The sequence below is a fragment of the Neopsephotus bourkii genome, unplaced genomic scaffold (assembly GCF_033783945.1).
Source record: "Neopsephotus bourkii isolate Nb327-2 ecotype Australia unplaced genomic scaffold, CSIRO-AGI_Nbou_v1 NB_1641, whole genome shotgun sequence".
Taxonomy (NCBI): domain Eukaryota; kingdom Metazoa; phylum Chordata; class Aves; order Psittaciformes; family Psittacidae; genus Neopsephotus; species Neopsephotus bourkii.
Window position 1 is genome coordinate 98,089 of NW_026902116.1, and position 23,156 is coordinate 121,244.

Here is a 23,156-nt window from a genome sequence, read left to right on the forward strand (position 1 = left end):
GCAGATGGAGCCACAAGGCGAAAAAAAGATCTGAGTGAAGAATTTTGGAATGGAATAATACTAAAATAAATTTGCTATAAAAAAACGCTCCATATGATTGTTGAAAAATTAAAGCAAACAGTCCTGTAATGTATCATCTGTTTGTTGAACGTGTGCTCTCATTTATATGATCTGTACATAACCAAGGTAAATTACAATAAATTAGTAGCAACTAATGACAGCTTTTACTTAATTTGGTGCTGTATCCCCTTATTTAAGCCCTCACCCTAATATTTGAAAGAGTGAAAAAAATCAACTTTCAGGATGTTTAATATTGTACTTTCTCAAAAAGTAAAATTAGAATAGACCTGTTGGACTGGACGTGGGAATCAGGAATATGGTGATTTGAGATCTTCGTAGAGTTGGTTTGTCAATGCAGTCGATTCCTTTCTGCAGATCAGGTGGAGTGTGAAAGGGAAAAGAACTTCCCGAAGGATATCAAGTAGTAGCAACACTCCTCGCTAATCCATTGAAGACTGATAGAGATGCTTAAGCAAATCCACAGTTTACCCAAATTTTCCAAAGCACATATTTCTAGTTATTACCAAAAGACATCACTTTGCCCTGTTTCAGAGTGCCTTATCACCTGTGGGGTTTGTGGTGTTTCCAGATGAGCTAGATAGTGAGGCTTTAAATATGTTTAAATAGGTTGCTTTTTTTAATATAGTCATATGATTGAGCTTTTATAACTACAACTATGCTTGTTGAAGACATGCTGTTTTAACAGTATGGAATGCTTTGTATGCTCCAGTTTCAACTTGTCCCAGGATAAGGATGTTCTTGCTGAAGATGATTTTTTTCCTTGCAGTATATATATATATTGCAATATGGATTGTACAGTTCAGTAACCTAGTGCTGAACATACTCTACTCTGACACTTCAGAGAGCAACAGGAGAAGTGATACAGTAAGAGGGTCAAATTATTTTTATCCTTTTGTTTGCTCCACTTTTATGATGGCAAAAATAAAATATCAGGGAAGAGTCTGAAGCTCAGTCTAAAATCAGCAGTTCTTCAACAAGTATTTTGTCTCCATCAGAATTCTTTCTGCTGCATGAAGCAGATTAAAAGGAGGAAACCAAGTATTTTGCAACACTACAAATGTAACTATGTAAGCGTGCCACAGATTTTAAGTTGGAAAAACTATAGCTTGAACCTTACTTTCCATGGTGATTTGTCTTTACATTACGGTGCTGTTGCACTGTCTGTTAATACTGTGTCTCTTCTGTGAATGAGCAGAGAATTTCGGTATTCACAGCGACATCTTTGGAAACATTAAATGCATGTACAAGCGCTTTAAAATGGCAGAATGTAATTAGAGCTGTAAGTTTGACAGTAATTCCTACAAAATTACAATATTTTCACCGTGCAGAAGGCAAAACTAAATGAAATGGATGTTGTTAGCATCTGCTAAGCATGATCACAGTTTTTTGAGATGGTTGGCTGTCATATTTATGACGCTCTGAGTGACATCTATAGCTGTGACTACCATTGTGCACTACCATTCAATTGCTGGATCTCAATCTGCCACATTTATAATTTAGCATTATGGAAGATGCCTCTTCCTGCAGCTCAAAAATCAGGGTGGAGAGGAATGCAAATTCACTTTAATTATTCAAAAAGGACTGCTCTAGAGCAATCATACATGCAACCACATGCTTAAGTCCTGTTATTTGGAAAGCAACTGTGAAGTGTTTTCCCAGTGCAAATAATTGCCAGGGACAGAATAGGATCCTTGAATTCAATTCTCCTTCTCCATTTAGGATTAGGAAAAGTGCCACTTTAGTTCTGTTCCTGCAGATACTCTGGTCACCTCCTTGCTTCTGTTGTACCCTGTTCTGAGTATGAACTGCAGGCTTTGCTGCATGCATAACATACTAGCACATGTGCCCAAGAGTTGAAAGAAGATTCATGGTTTGAGGTGGTATAGGTAGTTTGAATAAATTCTTGTGTTCTTCTAGTTCTCCATGCATTTATGTTGGTGCACTAAAGAATACGTACACATCATAAGGGTGAATAAGAATATGTTTATTTCTCAGTCAGTAGAAACATGGACTGGTTTGGGTTGGAAGGAACCTGAAAGCTCATGTAGTTCCAACTCCCCTGCCATGGGCAGGGACACCTTCCACTGGAAAAGGTTGCTCAAAGCTCCATCTGGCCTGGCCTGGCCTTGAACACTGCCAGGGATGGGGCAGCCACAGCTCCTCTGGACAGCCTGTGCCAGTGCCTCACCACCCTCACAATGAAGAACTTCTTCCTAGCACCTAATCTGTAGGTCAGAATGTGTATTTGCTCACTTACTACTTTCCAGTCATCACAGGTATCCTTCCAGGATGGTTTAGCTCTGTGTGAAGCCCCCTGCTCTATGGGACTTTCTTGGACTGTAAAATTTCAAATTGTTTTTAGTTCTTATGGTCCATAAGATGTATCACTGAAATACTAATAGTGAAGATGATGATTAGAAGGAAGATAATGGTCCCAGTTTGGTTTTAAATTAATCTAGAGGCTCTGATTTGCTAGATTAAACCAAGTGTTCTGAAGCACACAAAGATTACTGTAATCTTCTACTATTCATGCATCATTGTTAATTAATGGGCTTCACTGGACTTACCTGGCTCCTCAGAAATACTGTAATTAACTGAGAGAACTGTGTGTCTGCTTGCTTCTGATCTTTATCTTAGATATTCTATAAAGAAAATCCTATCCTAGTGAATAGTGAGCAGCAAAAGATTTAATGGGAGAACTGGAATACCATTCCATTATATGCTTGCACAAAATGTAGTTTTATTCATTAATTTATTCATTTATACATTATTTCACCTCCAAAAGATTGTTACCCTCTCACAATGCATGTAAGAAAAGTATAAGTACCTCTTCTGAAATGTTTGTAATGTAGGATCCATCTGCAATAAATTCCAGTTTCTGGAATTTATATATATGTATATGTTTTCCCATAAAACGTTGGGTTTTGCATAAAATTACATGTATTTAAAATATATATATTTATATATATGGAATATACATTTGGAATATATATCTAGACTATGGAATATATATATTCCATACATAAAAATATAGAGTGTATATAATATATATGGAACGTATATCTATTTTACATATATATATATGGCTTCCATAAAACATACATCTATATTTTTATATGTATGTTTTTCCATAAAACATGTAGACCTGCAGTTTCAGGAATATGTTTTTTGGCCTAGGAGGTAGGGTGTTTTGTTTTGGTGGGGTTTTGGTTGTTTTGGTTTTTTTTGTTTGTTTGTTTTTTGTTTGTTTGGTTGGTTGGTTTTGATTGTTTGGTTTTGGTTTTTTTTCACATTTCCTTGGTTCTGTTTTTGTAGTTGCACTCTATATTATTGCGTTTATTTAGTCAATTATATTTGGCTCAGGAAATGTATTGTTACATTATATACACTGACTAGATAGCTTCCTGCATTCATATTTTTAAACTGTAGATGGTTTACAAGGAAAAGGCAATAAGTGCCTTTATTTTTCCTATCACCATTTTCCAAGACTTTCTGTAACATCCTCTAAGTTGTTTAACTGTAGCTGTCAACAAGTTCTTTGTCAGGGATTTTGCTTTTCAGAGTAAAATAGATAAATGATGATACTTTCTCAGGCTTCCTCTTACTAAATATCATGTGGGACAGAGCAGAGGTTTCAGCTGTGAGAATACAAAAACTTTAAACACCATTCAAAGTATTTGGATATTATGGGTATTTTTAAAGTATGCTGTGTTAGGTGGAGAAGCTGCTCACCTACCTGTAATCATGTATATATAAAAAACCCGACTCTTCTGTGCTAGTCTCCTGGAGAATACTTTAACAGTTTTTTGCCACCTGGGGAAGTAGGAGGAGGAAGGATAAAAAATTATCTCTTTTAAAAGATTCTAACTACAGAAGGAATGATGATTATAAGGCCACTGAGTTGCTTTTCACAGAAACAGCTAATGAGAAGATCTGAATTAGGGCAGAGAAGTATACAGCTTGTTTAATCATTAGATGGAATTTGTTTGTTCCACATGTTATTCAAACATTTGAACTGCTAATATGAAGATAGCTTCAGTCTGAATTACTTGAGCAGGCATTCACTAAATGTAATTCAGCTGTGGTAGAATCTTGTCAGCCTTCTGTCACTATCTCTTTCCATAGCCTGTAGAGAGAGTTTAGAATGACTAGGTTTCTAACTTAAGCCTCTCCGCTAAGTGCCTAAAATTAGGTGTTTTGCAAATGGATGTAAGGGACATGCCACTCAATGACAAAACTAGCTCTGAACCTGGAAACTCCCACCTGCAATCTGTATATTAGCTTATTAGAGACATGTGCTATATATGAGTGGGATAAAAACAGTTCTGCTGTTTATGGTCATGTTGCATTTCTGGTGAGATGCAATAATTATACTTGAGATGGCTTTCTGTGGGTATTTTAAACACATTGAATTCTCATTGACATATCTGAACTTTCCAAGCAATAAATCTCATTCATCACCTTAATTTGTTGCTCTGAAAAGACTTGTGTTGGTCAACCTTATTATCTAGGAAGTGTTTTTTCACAAATACCACAAATCATGAATTACAAAAGCTACCTGATTGTAGCCAGCTTTTTTAAAATGGAAAGTCTTTATTTTTTTTTTTTTCTTCTATGCCAGTAACATTGAGAGAATATGCTCTTTTTCATAAAACACTCAGTCAGAAGTCTGGCTTCCAGCACTGTCAGCAGTGCCCTTTTCTCAAGTCAGTAACCTTTTCTGGGCTAAACCCCAAAATGAACCTGTCATGGATGTGACTAGTGTTTTATGACCTGCTGATGATAAATGCAGAATTGTGTTACTCTTCCATTCCAGTTAATAATTTTGCAATTTTGAAACAGTAGTGGGATGTTAATATTATATTCCTTATTAACATTAGAAAAACTATTTTCTCCTCAGTAATGTCACATGGTTGTTAATATCACACAAATGTAACCTTACCTAGGAGCTAGATAATCTTGGATCCCAACATAGTGTTTACTGTTCTAATGTTATTTATCACCATCTTGATTAATTTCTTTCAAAATACAAGGCAAATGTTTTACAACACTGGTAACCATTAGTACTACATCACTGGGACACAGGACAATTCTTTAGATTAATTGTATCTCATGTTGTCCCGTTATAGCAATACATTTTTATACTAGGAGTTCAGTGGCAAGGGTAACCAATGAAGAGCACAAAGAAGAAACTTTGCCTTTTTAATTTTTCAGTATTTTTCAATTTCAGATTCTCTCCAGTGCTCTTCTTACCTTTAATGTAAGTGGAGGAGGAGCAACCTGTTACCTGAACTTTCATACTGGTTCCTAATTCTGTGTTTGATAGCAGTGCATTTTTGAAGGGACCATTCTCATCTATGGGAGCTTTTTCACACACCATTTAGTATAACAGTAAGATAACTTTGTTGTGTTTATGAATTTTTCCAGTAAATTGTTTAATGCTTTGTTGCAGTTTGCAAGCAGGGAACAGGTTTTTTTTTAAGAACAAATATAAACTAGGATTTTTTTTTTTTTTTTCCCCTCCGAATGATCTTTGAGAATATTTTCAAGTCTCTGTTAAAAGACCTAGTTAACCTGTCCAGGCTAAAATAACCAGCTTTTCTTTGAGGATTTTGGTACTTTTAGGTTTACCAATTATTTCTCAATTAAACTTGTCCTATTCCAACCATTAATATATTTCCAAATTTCTGCAGAGTCTTTTGCTAATTTATTCTTCAGATACATTTCTGGTCTGATTTTTCTTTTCCTTCTACTTTTATCTTCTTTCTAACAACCTCTGTGTAATTATCTTTTAATCTGTGAGGACCTTAATTCTTTTTCTCATGTGCATCCATTTTTTTCTGCAGATTCCGTTTGTCATTACTTCTTCAAGGAAGCATATTTAGTAACAAGGTTTGTAGTTTTAAAATCTCCTTAGGTTCTTTTCCAGTTGTTTGGTTGTTGTTTTGTTGGGTTTTTTTGTTTGTTTGGTTTGGGGTTTTTTTTTTTGTGATAATAAACTATTTTTTTCTCATGCCTTGCCTACATGCTTTAAATCTATGGATAGTGTTTTTTGATTACTTCTGTCTTTCATGTCAAAATAAAATGAGTTTTTATTCTGATAACATTTGAAACACTCAAATTTGTCATTAGGGGATTCTTCACCTTTCAAGGCTTTTTTACAGGATCATTATATTCATGATAAATGAAAGTAAAAATCCTCATCAGTTGAGCCTGTGCTTGGATATAAGATATGAAGCTGTAACATCTGCTACTAAGAATGATGTAACTGATCTGGTATTTAAAAATGCCAGAGTGAGTAGGTAGTTGTGGGAGATGAGATGAATACTTCAGCAGGTGCCTTGCTTTCCAGTAACCATGGACCTTAATATGGGATTATAGATATCTGACTTTTTAGCAGTTATTGGTTGATTTTTTCACTAGGGTCTTGTTTGAGTTTTAACCTTTTTGATATGCTATACAGATACTCAAGCAAGCAATCATGCTTAACAGAGTAGTTAACAGGCATATGAGGTATCAAGCCAAAGATAGAATTTGCAGTGAGTAAATATGGGACAGAAATAGGAATGTGAAGGCAAAGGAATCTATTTCAGAGCAGGGAGCTGTTCTTGTGCTTTTAAAATACCTCAAGAACAAACAGAAAAAAAAAAACGGGTTTTGGGGGGGTTTGTTTTTGGTTTTGAGGTTTTTTTTTCTTCACAGCTAAGGTTGCTTTGCTGCAGATTTTCCACCTTTCAGTGTTCACTTTATTGGAATATTTCTTTTCAAGATTTTTATACCCCAAATACTACAATGTGTTGCATTTGCTTTGCTTTGCCAGTTAATAAATACTTTTATTTGTTATGGGTTGGGTTTTTTTCAACTGGAAGTAATCATCAACAACACTTGGGAGACCTAAGCTGAAGAGAAAGTGAAATCATTTCACTTTAAGGCTAATACTTGCTATTTTTATTGCACCCAAAGGAAGAAATTTTACGAGAAACAGGTTTTGCGTGCCATTGCAGCATTAGTCATAAGAGCTACAGCATTAACTAAAGCCTGCATATACACCTACAGTGTAGCATTTTGCTCTTGTATGCTGATACTGTTCGAGTCCTCTCATCGTTGCCTTGAATGCAGTTCAATTCAGCACTGGATGCTGCAGTCTTCTATTGTGGTGCAGGTCACGTAGCAGTGAATGAACAAGATTGCATGAATAATGTGCTTTTTATTCAGCGATTGGATAAAAATGAATGTCCTCAACACCTACGTACATCCAATCTCCACCACTTCCTGTGTGCTTATTCTTCCTGAAGCTTTAATTATTTATCCTTGGAGAGAATTTGACAGTTACAAGTAGTCACGACTCAGTTGGTTAACCCTACAAACACCAGAACCAATCTCCATATCAAGTACAGTTGAATGTCTCATGGAATCAAATATTGATTTTGAAATGTATGACTCCCTTTTAACAGAAGAATCCTGGCATTCTTAAATACTACGTATTTCTAAATCTAGTGCTGTCTTTAATGAAATTAAAATTGGTCTAATATTCTTGCTAATTTCAAGAGGTAGTCTTTGAAGAGTGTGATATGCTTTAAACACTGACATTGGCATTCTCCAATGAAAATGCAGTTTCAGGAGAGAATGGTCAAGTAAGGGGGAAAGCAGCATTAGTTAGCAAGTTGAAATATGTGCATAGTTTCCCATCATACGATATTGCATAGTGATGAGAGAAAAAAAGAAAAAGAATTATACAAGATGTCTGCTGATTTTGCTACATGGTATTTATAAAGTGTTCAAATAACAGCAAAATTGTGTGCATAGTAGGAGTCAGCATATCAATATACATCAAGAGAAAAAGAACCTTAGAAATAGAATGCTTCTGTGTCTTGGTTACATGTAAAAAGAAAGGGAGGGAAAGCATGTGTATGTATGTGTATATAAGTATATATATACACTTTGTCTACTTGATCTGAGGGCAAGAAAATTATCAAAGAAACAGTAAAATTATTTTTCATGTGATCATTTTGTTTACTAAAAATATTTGTTATGTGGCTGAATTTTAGACGCCAGTGCTAGAAGGCCAACAATTAGGCTACATTGCCAGAACTTGTTTTTGCTAAGTGTGTTGTCTCCCCTGCCCACCGCTCTCCCTGGCAATAGTGCCCTGCATGGCCTCAGAATTCTTTTCATTCTTCTTGCAGTGAGGGCTTCCACAATTTTACATCAAAATTAGAAGTAACAGCAGAATATTGTTACTTATGGGGTCCGTAATCAGGATCCAGAAACTCACCTATGCTTTTACCTGTAGATTATGCCCTTGCTCTGCTGGATAATGTTACTGTATTATCTGACTGGACTGCATGAATCATGGCTTGTGGGGACAGATCTGTCTATAACATTAGGCTGCAAAATGTAAGAGTATGCCCAGTGCTGGTAGCTACTAACATTTTTAAGCCTTGAACCTAGAAAACCGCCTCATCTCCTCATGCTAAGAACAGACTTGAAAGTGTAATGTGAGGGGGTTTTGTTTTGTGCTTTTGCTTGCAAACATTTGGGTGAGGTAATTAGATTACATTAGCAATTTACCCTGAATTTTGACAGTCCCTCTGAATTTCTATTAAACACTAGGTGTTTTCCTTGAAAGTAACACAGTGGTCCAGTGAAGAATTAATTCTCAGAAGACATGTTCCCTGTGCTGTGTGAAAGATTAGAGTAGGTATTAACAGTGGCTCCTTTTTACCCTTTGTTCTAGGTATTATTAACTGAATATTAGGGGTAAGCTTATTTCAAGCATGTTGGTATCCTGCAAATTCTATGGTGTCATATTTAATGCTGTTGAAATGAATGTCCAACTGAACAGCTGGACCAGTTGTTGAGACCTGCCAAAATACTGAGGAATCCTGAGTTTTGTATTCTAATTCATGGTAGATATGGTCATGGTGAAGTGGGTCTTTGATGTGTGAGCTGAACTGGTTCTGATTGTTTTAGTATGTGGAACTTGGCAAATCGGCAAACTCAGATTTTCAATTTCTGAGTGTTAGTATGAGAGAGGCTGAGATAACCATAATAAAAAAAGTGTACCAAAGTACAATGATGTGCTGAGGTACTGTGAAGTGATTTTTTTAAGCAGTTACGACAGGTTTATCCCAGTCTGCATGAAGACAGAGATGAAAGGTAGGTTGGCATATTTTGTGAGATAGATCAAGGGCATATGAACAGTCTCAGGATTTTAGAGAACAGAGAATTTGGTCTGAAGCTCCAAACTTAGATTAGCAAATTGGTGTTTCGCCTAAATGTAAACACTTCTCTGTGGCATATTCCAAGTCTTCTCACTCCAACATACTGACAGCAAAACAACGCCTGCTGCTAACCATGTTGGTTTTATTGCCCATGTCTTTGATGTTATCTGTGAAGTTTTGCAGTACTGGTAATATCCCTGATAATATTTAGAGCATGTTTATTAAAAGCATTAGATTTAAAGTTTTTGTTATGAAGAATTCAACTTTTTTTTTTTTTAGTCATCCTTTTGATCTGTTTGCTGCTTCATAGCTACAAGACAATTTTGTGAACATAATTAAAAATTGCAAAAGAATGAACCATATGATCTTCCCTATACTGCTCATGCATTCATCCTTTTCCTTAAATGATGTAAATACCATCTCTGCTGCAAAGGACCTCCTCAAAGATGAAGATGGATTACCTATAGGTGACCATTTATAGACTGCTTCCTTTCAAAAGCGTGAAAAGCTGATGCAGCAACTGAAGCAGGGTTGCTGGTGGGTGCAATATGCTTCTGAACAGATGAGACAGGTGAGCAAGACATTGCTGTCTTCTTAAATAGGATTAAGTTGTGGTCTTATGTTCTGATGGCCCACACTTCTCACTGCAGTAACATGGCTTTGCAGGGACTTACATACAAGTTCTTTATTCTCTTTACTCCCTCTTTTAGTTGTGATTAGCAGGTTGGTGATCTAGTTGCCCATAAATCCTAATGCTCTAGTGAGAGTTAATGTGCTTTGTAGAAGGGAAAAGCTCCTTCCAGCTTCTTTTGCAGCTTGGACAGCAGAGGGCAGGTGTTTGTTTTGCGTGACTGAACGTTTATTGTGTGGAATGGCTGTGTGTGTACATGGAATGAAAGTGCATGTTGCGAGTTACAGAGATGTAGTATAGAGCAGTTAAATATAATTTATGCATATAGGGGTTTTTTTTAAAAGAATGTTCTGCTTTTTCATGAAAGACTTTTGTCCAAAAATGTTAAAATGCTACTGGCAAGATAAAAAAAGGTCAGTCCACACATCACTATACTGAAACGTTCTAATATAGTTTTCTTCTCTCATTTCACTGTTGTCATGGCGGTCTGTGAACATTCATGTCCATACTAGAGTCTCTGCACAGGAGGCAGATGTATATTTATTCTGACGCAGAATTTTGTGCAGCAGACTTATTTTGGCATTGTTGAGTTTTTAGGGTTTTTTTGTAGCCACGTGGCAATCGTAATGCTTGTAGCTAAACAAGATTTCTGAAAGTTTAGATATGCTGGCCAGGCATATGTTGGTCAGGTGCTGTGCAAAAGGAAACTCTTAGTATTTACACAATGTTATGTGCAAAATCATGGTTTTGCTGGTATAGTTTCTTGCATTTGGGTAGCTTAGCAGCTTCAGCAGGACAAAGCACTGCTGTGGCATTGTTTGGTTAATCCTAGAGAGTTAAAGTGCCACTAGTCATGTTAAAATAAAGTATTAGCTTAAGGGTAATTGCAGTTTATGGTGTCCAGTAATAACTGTTGGAGAAGAGGCTTAACAGGTTAATTCAGTGGCAGATAATAATTTCATAACATTATAGATCTGTACTCTTTCCTATCCCAGTCAACGTGAATAATAACAGCAGACAATCTACATTTATACAATGCTAACATGTTGACTGTAATGATAGTGTACAGATGGTCTTGCAGATGTGCTGTCATGTAAACTTGTGGTACTACCTGGAGATACAGCAGTACAGTTGCTGGCACGTATTATTTAAGCTTACTGAACTACCTGGAGATAGAGAATTACTGTTGCTGTCAGGTATTGAGAATTATTTCAGTTCCACTTAGTAGGATCTTTCCTTCTGCTTTACTTCCATAACAGGCCTTCTCAGGCTGTGTGGTAGCTTCAACATCTCTTTCTCCCATCTGTAACTGTGAGCGGGGATCAGTGTCTGCCACTGCCTGTGCACATGTGTGTATACACGTCTGTGGATGCCTCTTCTGGATGACTGTACCCAGAAAGATGTTAACCATCACTTCAGGTCAGATAACAAGCAACATTAATGCAAACAGGTAGAGTGACTCAGGCCAGCAGTTTGTACTACTGATACGCAGCATAAGACAGAGATGACCATTTATGCTGTCTATTGGGTTTCAGTTCTTGCAATTTTGATTATACCCTTTTAATTAGGGGAGGGGAAACACATGGATTTGGGAAAGTTCAGTATTTTTAATTTACTGCTGTCTACTCAGACAAGGTACAGTTAGCCCTGCCTGATGCCAGAAGATATAAACAAGAGAATTGTGCATTTCTCAACATCATCCTTTCCATTGGTGCTCTTCTTGCCAGTATTTAGCCATCCTAATAAAGGGTAGGTAATAGATGATAAATCTTCTCATTTCTAAACATACAAACACATATTTGTATGTATACTGTATAATCCGTGCATAATTTTTTGTTGTTTAAAAAAGGCAATATTAATAAAACAATTTAAATATCCATACAAATAAACGTACTTTTTGATTGGCAACCAATGGTATATTTTAATAAATAAATTATTTTAATAAAATAAACCTCATAGGTATTTTTCTGCATTTTAATCAGGTTACATAAGAAATCTTGTACACAAATTCAGAATTAAATTAAAATTGCCAGACTTCAATTTGGGTTGGGAAAAGTTGTGATGAAATTTCCGTCCTACTTAAATAAATAAGAAGCTCTGAACTTCATACATTTTTTTTTAAAGCAACTTCACAAACCATTTTTAGGAAAATAAGATATAAGCAGAACAAAAAGATAAGATACAAACAGAATTAAAAAACAAACAAACAAACAAAAAACACATACCAAAAAGCACAAGAACAAAAATAGGCCCCTTACTACAAAATAGAAAACAACTGAATTATTAAATGCATCTCATGAATGAGAACCAAAAAGAACTGGGTTAACAAAGAAATAAATGACTGACTTCTCATCAGAGAGAGACGGCAGAAAGAGTTCTTGTGTAATTTGTGAGTGAACTGATTGCTATTTACTTTCTTCTTTGAATCTCCAACTTTTCGGATTGCTCAAAATAAAAGCAGTTGGAGACCCTTGGATGTTAATGCATACATGCCCAGAAGAGCTGCCATTTCCATCAGTATGAGTGTATCATAGGACCAGAGGGAAGGTTATGGGCCTCTTGCTACAGTATCCACCATACAGTACAGTTTGTCAACCAAGTGGTAGTTTGTGGACAGAGAGGAAAACATGACTGGAAGGTATTTCTTTGGGAAGCAGAGTCCCTGCTTGCTGGGTGGAGTTTGGCTTCTGGTACAGGTGGCTGTGGGTAGCTTGGGACAGGGAGAAAGAAGAAGAGGGCCCACAGATGGCTGTGACAGGTACAGGCAGCCACACAGACATGGCTGAGCTTTAGGTTGTATTTGGAAAATAAAGCCCCATTACACTGCTGCTATTTCTCTTTCTTACTTCTGGGACTGGCTTAGAGAAAGGAAAAATTTGCCGTAAAATGTGGGTTTTCTTAAGAGCAGGTCCCATATTACAAAGTTGATTTAGTGCTGGTTTGCAGATTTTAATGCGCTCCTCTGTCTGATCTGGCATTGCAAAAGCTTAGTGTCATGTTCAGATTGAGGTATTATCTGAGATCCATCTTTAATCTGAACTTCTGTAGTAACGTTGACTTTTAACAATAGGCCCCCAGGAACCATGAATGGAGCAGAAGGAGTTACAAGTTTCATTTTCTTCCAAATATTTCATGTCATATATTACAGGGTGAAAATGTCTTCAGATAGGATTGTTTCGGTATTTTCAGCTAACAGAAACTAACATCCTCCTTGTTTAGGGTCAGCTTCTGTCTCAAAAGTGAAGCATCCACATGGAAATCTGTAGGCTTATTTCAGACTTTAATTTTACATTCCACTGATGTAACTTAAGTCGGAAGTTGATCATTAATGATTAATGATCACTGATTTTCAACAGTAATACTTCCAACAGTGTAGTTTTCCAGAGAAGTAACTTGCAGAGCTGCAAATAATGCTCCCATTTACTGTCGCAGCCCACCCTTAGCAATAAGGTTGCCACGGAAACTGCAAAACTCTGGGAGAGAGAAAAGGAGTGAGAATGAAAGGGAGAAGGGGGCAATTTACAGGAGTTTTTTCCTGAAGTAAATCAACTAGAACTTGTTAAAAATTAGGTTTCGGGGTTTTGGGGGTTGGTTTGGTGTTGTGGTTGTTTTGGCGGGGGGTGTTGTTTTTTTTTGCTAGGGTAGAGCCATAGCTTTTGCCGACAGTCCTTTGGACATGGAGCTGCTGGAGCAAATCCAGAGGACGGCCATGAGGATGATCGGGGACTGAGCACCTCCCGTACAAAGACAGGCTGAGAAAGTTGGGGCTGTTCAGCCTGGAGAAAAGAAGGCTGCGTGGAGACCTCATAGCAGCCTTCCAGTATCTGAAAGGGACCTGCAAGGATGCTGGGGAGGGACTCTTCATTAGGGACTGTACCCATAGGACAAGGGGTAACGGGTTCAAACTTAAACAAAGGAAGTTCAGGTTATATATAAGGAAGAAGTTCTTTACTATGAGGGTGGTGAAGCACTGGAATGAATTTCCCAGGGAAGTTGTGAAGGCTCCATCCCTGGCGGTGTTCAAGGCCAGGCTGGGCAGAGTCTTGGGTGATATGGTTTAGTGTGAGGCACCCCTGCCCATTGCAGGGGGGTTGGAACTAGATGATCTTAGGGTCCCTTCCAATCCTAACTATTCTATGATTCTGTGATTGGGTTTTTTTGTTGTTGGAGCGTTTTCTGTGTAGGACAGTAACCCAAGGTCTGACTCAGACACTCAGCATGGAAAAAAAACTGAGTGAGCCCAGTCTGTGTGTTTTTTGTTGTTGTTGTTTGTTTTTTTCCCTGCAAAATGTTTTGAAGTAGAGATACATAGTCACGGCTCTTCTTCATCACACTGATGGAAACTTCAGTGCCTTTCAATATTTCTACCAGTTATGAGTCTCCCATGAAATCACATGAACATGTAACATAGTCTGCGTGCAGGTATGTTAGAGACACAGAGGAAGACAGACTATGATGTAGTAAGTATGTACAAACAGAAAAGATAACTCAAAATCATTTAGAAATATTTTTTTATTAAAACAGCTACATACCTCTTGAGAAGGTTAGATCATAATCCTTTTTAGCTTGTATTGATTTTATCTTGTTTGTAACTACATCATCAGAGGTTGTCTTACGTAAAGCTGAATTAGGCTGATTAATACATGGATGAGAGATTTCTGGTATATATCTAGTTTGTGCAAGGAAGGCTGGTATTTTCCCTTCTGAATTAACTGATCAAGAGAAGAAATGTCCCCACAGGATGTTAGAAACCCTTGTGCTATCAAAACACTATCTTCTTACATGAGGAATCGACCATTTGTGGTGTTAAAGAGTCTTCAAGATAATTTACTATAGCAGAGCATTAACACTTGTGTCCATCATATTACAGTGTGAGAAATAGCATCCTATTTACTGATGGCTTAATGCTGCATCATAGTAACATTGTTTAGGACTTGTTGCAAAGAGGAATGTCAACTGTGATGGCCCTATGGCTACTTTTTGTATGCTGCCATTAAAATTAATAGCAGCATCTGTATTTAAATTTGTCTGGCATATTCACTGTTTCTTATAACTTAGCTAACCCAAATTCAGTTTGGATTTTTTCCCAAAGTCATTGTCTTTCTTATGCTCTTTTTTTTTTTTTTTTTAATTCAGTTTAGTCCACAAATGATTTTGCTGCCACTGGACCGAAGTTGAAACACAAATAGGCTTTCAGCAGAATTTTAACAATTTCTAGCACTTGTTTTTATAGAGTATCACAGTATCACAGTATGTTAGAGATTGGAAGGGACCTCAAAAGATCATCTAGTCCAATCCCCCTGATGGAGCAGGAACACCTAGATAAGGTTACACAGGAACGTGTCCAGGCAGGTTTTGAATGTCTCCAGAGAAGGAGACTCCACAACCTCCCTGGGCAGCCTGTTCCAGTGTTCTGTCACCCTCACTGAGAAGAAGTTTTTTCTCAAGTTTAAGTGGAACCTCTTGTGTTCCAGTTTGTACCCATTGCCCCTTGTCCTATCATTGTTTGCCACTGAGAAGAGCCTGGCTCCATCCTCGTGACACTCCCCTTTTATATATTTATATACACTAATAAGGTCACCCCTCAATCTCCTCTTCTCCAATCTATAGAGACCCAGCTCCCTCAGTCTTTCCTCAGAAGGGAGATGCTCCACTCCCTTAATCATCTTAGTTGCCCTGCGCTAGACTCTCTCCGGCAGGTCCCTGTCCTTCTTGAACTGAGGGGCCCAGATGCGGTCTCACCAGGGCAGAGTAGAGAGGAATGAGGACCTCTCTCGACCTACTAACCACCCCCTTCTAATACACCCCAGGATGCCATTAGCCTTCTTGGCCACAAGGGCACAGTGTCGGCTCATGGTCACCCTGTCGTCCACTAGGGCCCCCAGGTCCCTCTCCCCTACACTGCTCTCTAGCAGGTCGTTCCCCAACCTATACTGGAACCCGGGGTTGTTCCTGCCCAGATGCAGGACTCTACACTTTCCCTTGTTATATTTCATCAAGTTATTCCCCGCCCAACTCTCCAGCCTGTCCAGGTCTCGCTGGATGGCAGCACAGCCTTCTGGCATGTCGGCCACCCCTCCCAGCTTAGTATCATCAACAAACTTGCTGATAGTACACTCAATTCCCTCATCTAAATCATTGATGAATATATTAAATAATACTGGTCCCAGTACTGACCCTTGAGGCACTCCACTAGAGGCCTCCAACTAGACTCCGCCCCATAGACTACAACTCTCTGGCTTCTCTCCTTCAGCCAGTTCACAGTCCACCTCACTACCCGATCATCCAGACCACACTTCCTCAATTTAGCTGCGAGGATGCTGTGAGAGACTGTGTATAGTTAACCAAATTGTGTTCCTAGAACTAGATACTTTTGCTCATTCTGATTAAGTGATTCATATTTCTCTAAATATGGGTGACTAAAAGTCACCTTTTTTTTTTGCATTCAGGAGAGTTTCTTACTACAGGTTGTGTAACATAGCAGTTTTACTGCCTGTGTTTCCTGGTTTTGGTGGTTTCACCATCTTACATGGTTTACCTAGTGTTTGAATGATGTCTCCTACCTTTGCACCTACAACAAGTTAAATCCTTTTAGATCTCATCCTAAAATGGAAAAAAAAAGAGTAATTTCTCCCTTTCCTCCCTCTAGTCTTGTCCCCCTTCCTTTTGCTGCTAATAAAACTTACGTGCTTCTGAAGTACAGGTTACAGAGGTAGTTAATATAGATACAGAAAGGAAAAAGGTGTCAGCTCAGGATGAGCCCCCAAGAGTCACTTGGAGGGTGGAAAAGAACAGTCATGTGAGACACAAACTGTATTAGGGTGAGAGGAGGATCCTTTAGAAAATGGAACTGAAAAAACAATAGAGAAAAAAAACAATAAAGGGAATGGTCAGAGATGCCAAAACTACCAGTGGATCATAAGAAGTTCTGTACTTTGTCAGAGGCAGTGTACACCCTCTCACAATGTATGCATTGCTAGGATTATGTATTATTTTGCATGTATCAGTGTTGAATTTCTACCTGCCATTGCATTATTGAGCCAACAATGAGCTTATATTCCATGGCCATTTATTACTCGTGGTAGCAGTGTCTGGCTCATATCACTGTAAAAAGTTAAAAAAAAAAAAAAAAAAAAAAAAGGCTTAGTTTTAACTTGGATCTGCCTTACTAGCTGACCTGGCATTGGTGCATAGGTGCTTACAGAGAGAAAGGGTGACTTGAATATCTTGCTTTCAGTTGTGCTATGATAGTAGTCGTGACAATCTTATTTAAGGCTTGCATGGTATAGTCAGTGTGCAAGCTACAGGGATGTTGTTGGAAATGTCAGATGCATTATAATGTTTGGCAATAGCTAGATTTAACTAGGTGCTATTTTTAATTGCAGTTTATGCTTATTACAAGGTTTCCTAATTTAATTCATTATTTCCTGGACTTGGATTTGAACCTGCTGCCTGTAGGGCAAAATTACTGACCTTTTCTAGTCTCAAGAACTATAAAAGGCAAGGTTTTAAAACATTTAGTTCTTCCAGTTTAGGACTGGATTTATAAAGGAGATCAGCTCCCAGCCAGACACTGAAATAAGCACCAGTTTTCAAGCACCAGGTAATTCAGTGGCTACTACTCCCTTGCAATGTCTAATGTCAGATTTCCAGGAGAGCTCAACACCCTTTGGATGTCCTGGTAATGTTTCTGTGTCCAGTGAAGCAGTGTCAGAAGCTGGTCCTTGGAGAATAAACATGTTGTTTTTTTTTTTTTTTTTCCCTGCAAGGTTTTTTTTTTTTTTTTTTTTTAACCTTAATTTTTTTTTTTTTTTTTCCCCATCAGGGGTCTGTGAAGGCAAACTTGTAAAATCTGTGAATCTGCTGGTACTCAGGGAGAGCAATCTAACATCAAACGAAATGTGCGCATTCATGTTCCCATCCTGGATGTAAATGAACCGGCTGAATGAACATGTCGGGGAGAAACCCAGATCTGGCTTCCAGGTTTTGCTCACCTGCCACCCCTGTGGACACCCCATGCATTTTTTTGGCAACACCCTCTCTTCCATGGGGGCTTTGCGACCCACCCTCATCTGCTCAGACGCCAGCTGCATTTCCCAGTGTTGCTGCAAAAACGGTGCCGCCTGTGCTGGAAATGGGATCTTCCACTATTTAGCAAGGCTTTGCTGAATGAGTCATCAGAGCCGGCTGGTATTGGCTGGGCTGGTGAGCACCCAAGGGATTGCCTGGCAGAGGCTGAGAGGCCTTGCTTCATTCACAGAAATGTGGGGAAGCTAGGAGCCCTTTCATTCACACGCACAGAAATTCATTCACATTTTGCAGTTTTGCTAGCCACTTCTAATGAAGAGAACTATTTGGGAGCAGTAGGGTTTTCTGGGCAGTAGAATCACGTAAAAGTAGACTGCGATGTGTATATTTGCTGTTGCTATGCTAGGAGGATGAAGAGAGGAATGAATGCTGTGTGGATGCTGTAGCAGGTTCGCAGTGTGGTGATGAAAGGCTGTTCTGCAGATCACTAGAAACCTGCTTTTGCACTGACTAGGACATTGCTATTACTCATCACTGCTGGGATAAGAGGTGCTGACTTAATTTAATGTCATGAATATGCTAATCAAATACCTGTATTTGAGCTGGCTGTTTCACTGTATTTGCACTTTGTATACTGCAGCCTTTAGTCATGGGAGAGGGAAGGAATTCCATGGGATTTTTCCTTTAAATTGTGCTGCAATTAGTAATTTGTTTAAAAAGCAGTTTTGCACTATGCAAATTCCATAGTCTCAATTTGCTTATAATTCAGTGTATTGTCCTACAAGCAAATGATGTTTTGCAAAGATCAGTTTATATAGGAAAGCCATACTGGGGCTTGTGATGGACATTGTGTATCACAATGCTGCACGCATCTTGTTTTTTGTTTTTTTTTTTTTTTGTTTGTTTGGTTTTTTGTTTTGTTTTGTTTTTTTGTTTTTAAAGTAAGAGAAATGAAATTCCTGTTTTCTGCATGTTTTCCTACTTCTCGGGTCAAGTGTTTGTGGGTGACATTTTTGCTTAATAAGACATGGTGCATTCTTTTGTTTTTCATTACAGGATGTCTGTTTGCTGCTACCTGGACTTTTGACTGTTCTTTTAGGGTTTTTTTTCAGTTTTTCAGAATTGCACCAAATATTCCAATGAATTGGAGATCCTCTTAGTGTTTTCATTTGGAGTGAATATCAGTGGTTAAAGAAAAAAACATCTGTTAAGACTGTTGTCAGACATCAGAAAAATACATTTCTTCACACATCGGTACTTATGTAATTCCTGCATTAAAATAGAAGGTCGTTGTGGAGTAACAGGGCAGAAGAATTTCTTTCTCTATCAAGAATTTGATGTAACAGTTTCTGTGAGAGACAGCAGTGACACAAAGGCACTTGTCTTAGGCTGCTTTTGTAGAAGAAAATGTATATATCATTTAGTTCTGTCATCTGTTCTGAAAACCTTTAAGGTGTCAGTGTTTTGGAAGGGGGGAGGAGATACATGTGTAAATACTTTTAAAATATTTCCTAATTCTGACTTCTTTATAGATTCACAGATATCTGAGGTGGAAGAACAGTGTGGTGTTTCATCAGGGTTGTCAATTCAGTTTTAAAGGTAATTGCCTCTGGTACCAAAAGGGTGGTTGTGGTGATGAGGAATTAAAGGTTGGAAAGAAATATCTGTTTGAGAAGGTAGGGAAAGGAAATTTGAGAATTGATTGGTGCTAGTGTGCTGTAAGTGGGTGGATGGTTTTCTTCTTTTTTTTTCCCCCCCTTTTTTTTTTTTTTTTTTTTTTTTGCTACAGGAAGTGATTTGCAGTGTTCACTGAGCCTTTTGTTGAAAAGGGTCCTTCTCATTTGTGTGAGTCATGCTTTTGCTGTGAGCGAGTTGGCAGCTCTAAGCAGGACTGGGATCTCTGTCACAGAAAACTGTTACTTCACCCAACCTTCACAGGGAACCATAAGAAATTTCTTAAAAATATTTTTTTTTTTTTGTTCTTCCTTATACTCTTTTCTTTTTTACCCCACAACCTTGATATCTGTCTGTGTTGCTATGAATTGCCTGCTATGTTAGCACAGGCATCTCCTGCACTGGCATCAGATTTGCCAGAACATATGCAGGAAACCAGATAAAAGGGCATGCTTCAACGTACCAAGTATAACCGCTTCAGGAATGATTCGGTGACATCAGTTGATGATCTTATTCACAATTTGTCCATGAACAGCAAGGTCTCGGCAGTTTCTACGACTTCAACAACACCTTCGTACGTGGTCTCACCAGATGTTCTCCGCAAGGACCATGAAGATGGACCCACCACCCTGTGCACCCTTATCCATAAAGTGTCCCACTTGAAACTCTCTAGCACAGGCAGCCTTTTGGGTATCAAAAATCTCTCCTCTGCAGTAAAGGAGCTTGCTGTCTCCAAGTTGCAGGGAAGCTCAAGTGCTTCTGGCTCAGCAGCAGGGGCTTCAGACAACACATGTAACCTTGTCTCTGCCACTTCGTGTTCTCAGCAGGACGTGAGCAAGATGAGTATGGGGAAAAAAACACGGTCAGAGGAAATACACCCGGGAGGTGAAGACTGGAATCAAAGTAGCAGCTTTGTCAGTAAACCCTCTCGGGGATGGCTGCACTCGAGTGAGAAGATCCTGGGACCTGGTGTGACGTACGTTGTGAAGGTTGGTCTGATTTCTTCCATCCTCTGCTTTTATCAATAAAATGTTCTCTGCTGGTTTTGATGACAGGCTAGACAGGCTGAAAGGATTGCTATTTTATATTCCTTTTTTTTTGGTGCATAATGTATGGTATGTAAATGCAGGAAGGCAGATTGGGAAGCTGTGTTAATTCGTTAAATTAGAGCAAACCTGCAAATAGGTTTTTTGTCAGATAATGTGGTACAGCTGTGTAAGAACACTGTTTCTAAGCTAAAAGCTGGGATTTTTTTACTTTCTGGGTTTTTTTTCTTTTTGTTTTTTCCTTCTGGTGAATTTAGGTTTTCAGTGTTACCTAGTTTACTGTATATGTCTTGGATACATAGGCTTTCAATATGTCTGGTGAAATGTACAGGAGGAAAGAAAGACTCCTTGATGTGAGAAGAACTGTTAATCTTGCATGATAGTTTGGTTTGAAAATACTCTTAAGAATGTGTTTGCTTTTAATGAAATCTTAGAGCAGTAAGGCACAGAGCACAATTCTTCCTATGTTCCACAAATAGAAATACTGTCATGGGTACAGCAGGAAAAAGCAGCTTGTTTTATGTAATGGGAATTCAGCCACCTTAAATGTTACTGCTCTTTTCAGTTCCTTGATACAGTGTGTCAAGAGCAGAGAATTCTAAGTTTACTGGGTAGTATTTCCATATGCTTTGAAAGTATTTTGAAATGACCTGTTAAATTAGAGCTTTTGGATGAAGGGTATGTGCAGTGGGTCTGTAGTCAGGTAAGATTGTGGTTACACCTTCCTGCACTATGTGCAGAAAGTGTAAAAAATAACATTACTGTACAGAATTTGTTCTTCTGTCCCCATGTTTTATTTACTAAGTGGTGTTTGAATCTTAAGTGTTAAACTGTATTGTAACAGACTATTAATAAGCCTAGAGGTCTATTTTTAAGCTCATCTTATTTTGCGTATAAAAATCACAGTATGACTTTACATCAAGATGCTTTAAAACTGAGTGACAGTCTTGATTAATTCTTACTGTTTTTTCTGAAGTTTCATTATCAAAAACAGAGTGCACATTTAACAGTTGGAGCACTAGGAAGCAGTTTTTCTTTCTGTTAGTGGTGGTGGTAGATTGAATAAGTTGACCAATTCAGAGCAGTATTGAAATTGTACTCTCTTTTACTATAAAATTTACCAGAGCTACAAAAGAGTCAGTGCTACCTTTCAAAACACAAACTGCTGCTCTGTTGCTGTTCGAGAAGTGTCTAGATGAAAATAACCCACTGATGCTAGATATAGTAGTGTTGAGACCTCGAAGTCCTTTTGAATGGAAATATTCAGGTTAACAAGGGGTCATTCGCCATTTTACCATTTAGTTTTTTATTATGCTTTAGGATATTGTAAGTAGTCAGATAATGACTTTGAGAATTCACTGCTGCTGTTTGTTTTACCTGAAGTGGTCATCATGAAGCAGGACAAACACAGTACCAATTTTCTGGGTTTTTTTTTTTTTTTCAGTGGCTGACCTTCTGTATGCTAGAGAAAGCTGATATCCTTGAATTGAGAAGAGGATTAAAACTATATACAAGTGAACTTGCATTTAAAGTTAACCCATATCTAACACTGATGGTAGAACAGATATTTTAATTAGTGTAGCTGTTGTCAAATACATGAAAGTGTATTTGTACACATTACATGTATTAGAATTTTGAAAATAAATCATTAGCACTGTGCAACTTACATTTTAGGTGTTCGTTAGTGTCATTAAAGTATATGGAGTGCTGTTTCTATAAAAAAAAATAGAGTGGTATCTTTACATGCTCTCTGGCATATAAAGTTAACAGAGCAGTGCTCTAAATGTAAAAACAAAGGTAAAAAGTAAATACCAAAATCAGAGGTTAATGAGTGAATGAATGAAAATAGACCCATCTTGGTTAGTTCATAATTTGCCTGTTCATTAAGTATTTTAAAATTTTCCTCAGCAACTGCAGCATTCATATAGATAAGAATAGAAGCGCAGTTCCCACATCATTAAACATTGTTAGTTCCAGGGTTTTTATGCATTCAGACCATCAAATCAATACACAGATAATGTACACTGAAGGGAAACATTCCTTGAATGTTTCTCATGGCTATATTGACTATCTGGGGGACTCATACCGTGTTTAATTAGTACCATATGCCTTGCAGAAAATTCCATATGCCATTAGTTAAATGAGACAAAAATTAGATTTGTTGTTAACCAGCAAAGCTTTTATAATTTTGTGTGTAAATGTGCACTGAGTTACTATTTTCTTATTAATCCACATTCAGAACATGAAAATTGTATATGTGACTGTAAATTGCAACTGATGGGCAGTGTGATAACTAACATTACAATCTTCTGAAGTAAGAGACTCAGAAGTTCCCGTATGCAGTGTATTACAAGTCTGTAACTTTACTGCTGTCCCCACTTTTTCACATATTACCCATTTTAAAAATGGACAGTGTAACTAATGCTTAAAAAGTGGCTTTAGGATTGTGGTAAACAAGAACTGAAATTCATG

General features: G+C 37.8%; 1 protein-coding gene across 5 annotated transcripts; it reads left to right on the forward strand.

The window, feature by feature from the left end:
- Positions 1-921: 921 nt before the first annotated feature.
- Positions 922-22,342, forward strand: LOC133223706 (SHC-transforming protein 3-like). 5 transcript variants are annotated; one of them, XR_009728661.1, is made up of 6 exons: positions 955-1,148; positions 5,928-5,973; positions 17,762-18,141; positions 19,497-19,563; positions 20,174-20,627; positions 22,129-22,342. XR_009728661.1 is itself a non-coding variant. In XM_061374650.1 (2 exons), exons 1-2 carry the CDS (start codon positions 20,088-20,090, stop codon positions 22,255-22,257), a joined length of 669 nt encoding a protein of 222 aa, XP_061230634.1. In that variant the 5' UTR covers positions 19,572-20,087; the 3' UTR covers positions 22,258-22,330. The 5 variants fall into 5 exon arrangements, 1 of the variants encoding a protein (XP_061230634.1); XR_009728658.1 differs by having other exon boundaries at positions 17,762-18,513; positions 22,129-22,340; XR_009728660.1 differs by lacking the exons at positions 955-1,148; positions 5,928-5,973 and adding an exon at positions 922-945 and having other exon boundaries at positions 17,762-18,513; positions 22,129-22,339.
- Positions 22,343-23,156: the final 814 nt, after the last annotated feature.

What these genes read in the sequence shown, in the direction of transcription:
- LOC133223706 (XM_061374650.1), top strand. Translation starts at nt 20,088, where the DNA reads ATGCTTCAACGTACCAAGTATAACCGCTTCAGGAATGATTCGGTGACA. An exon ending in GTGTGACGTACGTTGTGAAG is followed by an intron (nt 20,628 to 22,128) that starts GTTGGTCTGATT and finishes TTTTTTTTTCAG; the next exon opens with TGGCTGACCTTCTGTATGCT.